Consider the following 8172-nt stretch of genomic DNA (forward strand, 5'->3'; position numbering starts at 1 on the left):
AGAGAAAAATATAAAGTTAGGCAAAAAATACATAACACTTTCAATTTGTAATAACAAAGCAAGAAATAGAACAATAATTTAGTATTCTTAAAAAGAAACAAATCAACATGTGCAGATCAGAGTTGTATAGAAATGTGTTATTGTGTAGTATAAAGATTGACAATTTTTAGCGTGTCGTGCTCTTATACAGCATAATCAGAAAGAGCAGGGTGTGGAAAATTACACCTTGAAATATATGCATCCCTAAAGTATGTCTCTCATTAAATATGTGTATACATGCAAACATGTGGAACTGTAATAAAAAAATACAAATTAGTAGCAGGAGCATCTATAAAAATACCATATGCACTCAACATTTAAATAACTAATTGATTTACAGGAAACAAAGAAGCTGACATTGGCAAACACTTACAGAAGAGTGGGGAAGAGTCACAAAGGACCTAATGACTTAACGCTCTTTGTTGCAGAGGTTTATATGAACAAAAAATGAGTATTTCCAATTCCAGACATAATACATAAGCAAAGGAATACATTTTAAGGACATTAAATCGGTAATAAGATTCTCATGTGACAGTTAGGTAAGGGAACACATCATCCAGTGTCGGTGTTCTCTTCGGCTGATTTCTAGAATGCAGGGTCTGATAGACTCTGCTTGTCGCTAGATGGAAACACCAGCAGGTTGGTTGATGTCGACAACAAGTAGAAGGGGACGCCTTATGATTTTTGCTCAAATGCAATTTTCTGATAACAGATTGTCACTCATTTTAGGTTTAGCTGTGACTTCATAACCAGAAGATGGGCTTTAAGAATTCAGAACATGATAGTGTTTAGTGTGAGTTATTGAGGGGTGGGGACGCAAAAGATTTGGTTCTGGCTCGGGCATTTGTGAACTTGTACAGAGGTCCAAAAGCTGATGAGAATTGTGTTTGTCACCATATACATGATCTTCAGACAATAAAATAACTATGCTTGTTGAATAATAACTATGGTCGTCGAATATTTAGTGCATATTTGTGAAGATGTGGTACTACAACATCAAATAAATAAATAATTAAAAGCCACTCTTTATGCAATAGAGTAAGTTTTGTACCAAAGGATAAGTTACGATATCTTCAAAGAGAGGCATTACAACTATTTAAAAGTTGCACATATGCTAGGGATAATAAAGTTTGACAATGTGGTGGGTATTCTTTCCCAAGGTACAGAGGAGAAAACAAATCAGACATCATAACCACTTAACAGGAAACAAAACGGAACACTCCATTCTAGATTACTTGAAATTGCTACAACTCTACTTTACAAACTTTATAATGGAGTAGCTAAATAATTAGTTACTGACAATGAAACTGATGAAGAACATAAACAAAAAATGGAATGAACAGATATGCTTACCTGAATAAGGATTGTTATCAAAAAGAGAGGACCAGATCAAGATAGTACTTAAACGAGCTTACCTGGTAGAATCCAGTAGTTGAATCCGAAACTCAGGTTGAGAAGGCTAATTGACGTGCTATTCAGCAACCCAAAGAGTATCATTGTTTGTCCATCAACCATCTTGGGCTAAAAAAATGCAAGCGCTATGTCACATCCCACATGAAGGGTGCAGAAGGCCACCATCAGATGTCAGCTTGTTAATGTTGTAGCTACATAGGTTCATACACAAGACAAGTCAACATCCTGCTCTGAGCAGCTATACTTGATGCTTTGTTATTCAAGGTGCACTGATGCATGGGAAAAACAAAGTATGTTGTACTAACCGAACAGAAAACCAAGCGTGCAGATGAGAGCTTTGTTGCAGATGACAATAGCAACTGAAGATGCAATAGAGAGTGCAAGTGACCTGATCACACCGAGCTGGAAACCAGCTAACATCTTGACCAACTGGTGTTTCTCTGCTTGTCTGTCCGTATCCAAATATGTAAAGAGTAGTTTTCCATGGTGACCAGAATAATCATGTTGCCACCATGAAGATAAGGATACTTGAACAAGAAAGAACTGTATAATAAGTAGACCTGACCAAGTACCTGCCCAAGTACCAAATGCTTGAGCGCCGACGAGTAGGCCAAGAAGTCAAACTTGGTGCCCGTCAGATTTGCTACAGCTGTAACCAAGTTCAAGCTACTAAAGAAACACCCACTCTAATAAAAACCATCAGATTTGCCATTATATTGCATGATCACATCCTTTTCTCTGCCGGTATAAAGCTCCTAGCTTGTATATGTATTTCAGGGTTGTGCTTACAATTCTTGCCCCCACAAACCAAGCAACAACAATTATATATATGCAAGAAAAATTTCTCAAAAAACTGATGGGTACGATGAAGATTAGCTAGCCAAGAAGGCTGGTGCCGACCGCTAATGCTTTCACGTCTCCATGGCAAGGGAGACCGACCACTAATTTACTTGAGGCGGCTGCGACACGTCTTCTCCCCTAACTCAGACGAACCATCCTCTTGGTGTTTCCATCGGAGTTGGCGAAGAGCACGGCCAGTATCATCCTCTCTCCGGCCTCTTCTTCGCCGATGGTGTCTGTGTGTGCTGGCTGGATCTTCAGCAGTAACGTAGGTGCGAAGCAGTTCTCTCACCTCTCGGCGAAATGAATAGAAGACCAAGAGACATGATGTGGAGTCGTTTGCTGACTCACCTTGCCGCACCAAGGACAGAGATGCCGATGGCGGAGAAGGTGATGGAGGCGGCGGTGGGGGCACAAGCCACGGAGCGTCGCATCACCGTCACCATCCCACGCGAGCATCGTCAGGAGGCGGTTGCAGTGTGCAGGGAGGGCTGAGGACGAAGACGATGATGCTGATGGCGGAGAAGGTGTAGGAGGAGGCGGTGGGGGTGCACGCGGGCGAGGAGAGGCGCAGATCCTCCTACGGTGCCGGGGCCAAGGTGGACGGGGGTGGAGGCTGGGTGGTTCCATGCGCGAGTGCGGGGAGGGGTGGATTGAGCGGAGGCGGGGGCAGGCACGGGGGAGGCGGCGCCACGGAGGCACGCTAACTGTAGACGTGAGGGAGGGCGTGCGCGGCGAGATTAGCGGGGGATCCACGCCTCCGCGGAAGGAGCTCGACTGCCAGTGCCGACCACCGACGCTGGGGAGGAGCTCGTCCAGTCGTCCTGACAGGCGAGCGCGTGACCTGGGCGGAGCTCGGGGCGGCGACGACTCCATCTAGGCGTGGTTAGGTCCGATTGGCGCCGGTGGCCCGAGGCAGTAGAGCTCGGAGGCGTGGCGAGGGAGTGCGGATCTCCGGGCTTGGACCGCGCTGGTGATGGCTGCGGGCTGCGGGCTGCGGGCTGTGGGAATGGGGCGGGCGCGGCTCGCTCGCGAGATTGGCGGGTGAGGGAGCGCGAGGGTGAGGGCGGAGCCGTGGTGAAGCAAATGTGGATGCCCTCCTTACACTCTTAAGGAGTAGTAGAGATTAGTCCTTTGAAAATTAAAAGGTACCTCTATTTTTGGACAGATGCATACTAATGTCTGGACTCAGGACTTTCAAATGGCAGCCGAATCCGAGGTGACGGGCTGACGGCCCTGCCTATCCACCTCATACCGCCTGCCCGCCTGCCGTGTTCAAAATTCGAACGTCCTCCGCCGCCCCAACGATACCATCTTCCCCAGTTCCCCACGCCGGCACACCCAAGCTCGGCCACTCGTCTTGTTGCGACCAAACCCAAAATCCGAACACCCTCTCGTTCCCCATCCCCGGCGTCCGGCGCTGACCGCGTGATCCTCGCCCCGATGGCGGCCGCCTCCACACCCGCCCGTTCTTCCGCGCACCTTTCGCAGCCGGTGCGCGTCGTGCTGCGTGTGCGCCCGTTCCTGTCGTCGGAGGCCGCCTCAGCGACAGCGCCTTGCGTCTCCCTCCTCGGCTGCCACCCCGGCGGTGGGGTCACCGTCCAGCTCAAGGACCAGCACACAAGGTACGCTAATCGGCTCCTCAGCGTACCTGCGCACGATCTGGAGCGCTCGTACCTGTTCCTGCGCTAATTGCAAATCACCACGATTAGTAGCTCCATTTAACCTACCAGGAATTGGTGAACTGCTTGCACGGAAAATTGATACTCCTAGCTAACACAGTGAAGGGTCGTCTCTCATGTTTGATGGCGTTTCCTTGTTTACCTTGGTGTACTGGTGCATTTATGCAGTCGGAGTGAACAGTACAAACTGGATGCGTTCTTCCGTCAAGAGGACAGCGTCAGCCAGATATTTGACCAGGAGGTTCGTGCAGTGATCCCAAGCATCTTCGAGGGGATCAACGCGACGGTCTTTGCCTATGGGGCAACCGGCAGCGGCAAGACCTACACAATGCAGGTGCCCACTATTATCTTGACTGCAATATGTTTGACGAAATGTCACTTTTGGCAAAACAACCTTTCACTGAAACACATCTGAGTGGCTGCTGGACAGGGCACAGAGGATTTTCCAGGGCTAATCCCCTTGGCAGCTTCGACCATCCTAGCACTCTGCACTGGCACATGGTGCTCTGTTGAGATCTCGTACTATGAGGTGTACATGGAGCGGTGCTATGACCTGCTGGAGCCTAAAGCGAAGGAGATCATGGCCTTGGATGACAAAGATGGTAACATGCAGCTGAAAGGCTTAAGCTGGGTAATGTGATGCTGCCTGGTGATTACTGAATGTCTTCGTTGGAATTCAATCGGCTGCTTACTGTTTCCCTTTGATGGCTGAAGGTCCCTGTGCGATCCATGGAGGAATTCCAGGAGCTCTATTCCATAGGCGTGCAGAGGAGAAAAGTTGCCCACACTGGACTGAACGATGTTTCTAGTCGGAGCCACGCTGTGCTCTCACTCAGGGTCAGCAGCACTGATGTGGTGAAAGGGAAGCTTAATCTCATTGATTTAGCTGGTACATCTCTTTGGGAGTCCGAATTTTGAACCACACATGCTTAAGCTGTATCCCTCTACTTAAAACTCATATTGTGCTTGATTGTTGTTTCTAGGTAGCGAGGACAACAAAAGGACTTTGAATGAGGGCATACGCCTTCAAGAAAGCTCCAAGATCAACCAGTCATTGTTTGCGTTGTCCAATGTCATTTCAGCTCTAAATAAGAATGAGCATCGGATACCATATAGACAGAGTAAACTGACTCGGTTACTTAGAGATTCTCTAGGAGGCGGTTGCCGCACTGTGATGATAGCTTGCCTGGTGATTTTTCTCAAACTTTTTTCTTATGGATGTCTCATCTTGCATAACTTGGCTAATTGTTTTTTGTTGTTGTTTCAGAATCCTGCAGAATACCAGGAGTCGGCCAACACAGTAAGTCTGGCGGCTCGTTCATGCCATATTGAGAATTTCACCAGTTCAAGCAAACAAGAAACTCCCAAACTTAAGATCGACATGGAAGCCAAATTACGAGCATGGTTGGAATCAAAGGGGAAAACAAAGAGCATCCAAAGAATGGATGGTCTTTTCTCCCCAATTGCCAGCAAGACTCCATTGTCTGTGAGCCATATGAAGCAACCAACATCTTCAAGAATTCCTTGTAGAGTTAAGGCAATGGATCAGGATGGTGGTAAAATCAAGAAGTTAGTATTTTTTATCATTCTCTTTATATATTACATGGAACCATACATAGTTCTTATTTCTTTATCTTCTCCTGCACAGGATACTTTTTGATCCAGTAGTCCATGTTCCCACTGAAAATATACCACGAGAGCACAGGCAGACAGAAGTAAATACACCAAAGAAAGGTACTGTAGGAAACTTCAGGAGCATTATATCTGTGTGAAATAGTGGTTCAAAATATGAAAAGTTGGTTGAAATTTACTCAGAACAGCCTCTGAAATTTTTTCACCAGTGTGTTCACGTGTGCATCTGATGTCTAAAGGTCTCGAGATTTTTTACCTGTGTTTTCACATGTGAATCTGATGTCTAAAGTCTTATGCAGTGGTGCTTCCTTCAGTTACTCCATGCAATGAAAAACATGAAGCTTCTCTCAGGAAAGCTCTTTCTCCAATTTCTTCAAACATGGTGCCTGTAGAGCAGCAAATACCTGATAATGGCAATTGCCCCGTTTTATTGGAGCCCCAAACTCCAATAGAAAAACGTAATATAGTCGAGGAGACTCCTGGTGCAACACCACTAGAGAGATTTAATGCACTAGGGTCTAACCTAAAGGTTTGTATGGTTCCCCTTCTCATTCTATAGACAAGATGTTTGCTACTTTAAGATTTATCAATTGACATTATGAACTTTTTAGGAAGCTCTAGTTCAGCAGTACCTTGACCTTTTAAATGTTGCAAACAAGTAAGTGCGAATTCTACAAACTTTTTTGTTGGCACCCCAGTGTTCCAGATTTTTATTGAACTTGGCTTTATTTGATTGATGCGTAAAATGGATGATGCTGTACGTATTGCTGAAAACTGACTAAAATAGCACAAGGGAAGCAAAAATGCAGTGGATCTAAATTGTAAAAAAGACCCCCTGATCTAAAAAGGCATGTTCATCACTCTAACTTTTAGGCTAATCTTTCTTCTCTAGCATCTTGTATGCTTGTGGTGTAGCTTCAACCGTGACAAAAAAACATGGACATATCAGTTATGGTTTGTGAACATCACAAATTAACTAAGGATCAATTGCAAACATGACCTGACATTTTGGGAGGTGGGTGTGGGGGTGCTAATGTAGTTTCCTAGTTTTTAGTTCAAGTAATTTGCTCCCTAGATGTCAGTTCGTATGAGAGGATCACATTATGAAACTTCATCTGTCATTCTTCATTGTTATAGTCTGTAAAACTCTGACTATTGGCTTGTCTGTTCTTAGGTTGACCTTATGTCACAAAAAATATCCAGTTTTTTCCAGTCTTTATTTCTAATGTTTATCTCCCTTTACCTATGAGCAGGGAAGAGCTACAGCAGCTGAAAGTACGATCCTTTTCATCTTAATAGCATTTCGATCACTATTGTTCCAGCCTTTTTTCTGAGTAACTTCCCCTCTTGTTTGTTAGGGAATTGGCGCGAGGAGAGCAGAATATATTCTGGAATTACGGGAGGACTCACCAAAACCATTCAAAACTGTAAGATATTTGCAGAAAGCAAAATGATCCAGATCTTTTTTCCAAAAGAAAAAAAAGGAAAAAGAATTCAAATGTCTGAAATGGCCTTCTAATCCAATTTGCTTGTCCAGCTTGAAGATTTGGGAAACATCGGCCTCTCGTCAAAGCAGGTAATCTTTGTTTTATCCGATAAGGCGAAGGGCATGCATCTCGGGCCAAAGTTATATATACCACTTGACACTAGTAATTGTCTTCGGCTTTCTTGTTCGTTTTTCTTTTAGATCCGAGACATCCTTAAGAAGACGGCCACTGGGATCTTCAAATGATGACCTCAATGGATGATGATGTATTGGCGCTAGACATTCATAGGTGTAACAGCTAAATGACTGGCTTGTGTTGCTGACGGAGAAGTTAGTTCAATGTTTGTGTTGGTGACTTCAGGCAGTGCCCTGCTGCTACTTTCAACTAGATTCCCTTGATTGTGTGTAGAATTGCAGTTGAAGTGTTGAACAAGTAAACTATCGGAGTTGTGATGCTACTTTTACGTCCAGGGGAGTTTTTATGGAACGAGCTATTCGAACATTTTATATGATGAAGTGGAGCATCAGTTTTGCTCATTTGAATAATGATAACAAGCAGAGTTTTTATCATTTGATAATGTCAACATGTTCCGCAGGCAGAGTTTTTATGAACGAGCTATTCGAACGTTTTATATGAAGTAGAGCATCACTTATGCTCATTTGTCATTTGATAAGAATAACATGCTTCGCAGGAAACCAACTGACAATTTGTAATAATGCAAAAATGAAGATATGAGGTTAAGAGCCTTGCGCTCTACCAACTGAACTAGATGTTTTTTTTTTTGCAGTTTGATGTTTTTTCTAGGTTATAATTAGTTCATTAATACGGCCATCTCCCTGCAAGTCTGCAACCATACGATTCCACCATCGGCAGAAACGTGGAAAAGGTCGGCACAATCGTTTAGCACACGAACCAGCAACAAAACTTCAATCCTTTTCTTCGGCCTACTGCCAAGTGCCAACCGTCGACGTCTTTTAAGCATAGACTTTCATCCATTGATCTAGATGCTAAACTTGTTAAGTAGCCAAGGCACACCGAGAATACCGGCCCCGTGATGTTCATTTGAACCTTCTTTATAT

General features: G+C 44.6%; 1 protein-coding gene across 4 annotated transcripts; it reads left to right on the forward strand.

Moving 5' to 3' along the window:
* The first annotated feature begins 3488 nt into the window (after positions 1–3488).
* Positions 3489–7662, forward strand: LOC103635760 (kinesin-like protein KIN-10C). Of its 4 annotated transcripts, none has more exons than XM_008658137.4 (13): positions 3489–3917; positions 4143–4308; positions 4405–4605; positions 4689–4863; positions 4958–5163; positions 5242–5543; positions 5623–5708; positions 5906–6135; positions 6218–6264; positions 6860–6881; positions 6965–7033; positions 7144–7182; positions 7294–7662. In XM_008658137.4, the coding sequence occupies exons 1-13, from the start codon at positions 3736–3738 to the stop codon at positions 7336–7338; spliced, it is 1770 nt and encodes a 589-aa protein (XP_008656359.1). In that variant the 5' UTR covers positions 3489–3735; the 3' UTR covers positions 7339–7662. The 4 variants fall into 4 exon arrangements, 3 of the variants coding, with proteins under 3 accessions (XP_008656359.1, XP_008656361.1, XP_008656360.1); XR_557609.4 differs by having other exon boundaries at positions 3500–3917; positions 6781–6881; XM_008658139.4 differs by lacking the exon at positions 6218–6264 and having other exon boundaries at positions 3500–3917.
* The last annotated feature ends 510 nt before the right edge of the window (positions 7663–8172 follow it).

The sequence above is a fragment of the Zea mays genome, chromosome 8, assembly GCF_902167145.1.
Source record: "Zea mays cultivar B73 chromosome 8, Zm-B73-REFERENCE-NAM-5.0, whole genome shotgun sequence".
In the NCBI taxonomy this organism is placed as follows: Eukaryota; Viridiplantae; Streptophyta; class Magnoliopsida; order Poales; family Poaceae; genus Zea; species Zea mays.

What these genes read in the sequence shown, in the direction of transcription:
- LOC103635760 (XM_008658137.4), top strand. Translation starts at nt 3,736, where the DNA reads ATGGCGGCCGCCTCCACACCCGCCCGTTCTTCCGCGCACCTTTCGCAG. An exon ending in TAATCTCATTGATTTAGCTG is followed by an intron (nt 4,864 to 4,957) that starts GTACATCTCTTT and finishes TGTTGTTTCTAG; the next exon opens with GTAGCGAGGACAACAAAAGG. An exon ending in TCGGCCTCTCGTCAAAGCAG is followed by an intron (nt 7,183 to 7,293) that starts GTAATCTTTGTT and finishes TTTTTCTTTTAG; the next exon opens with ATCCGAGACATCCTTAAGAA.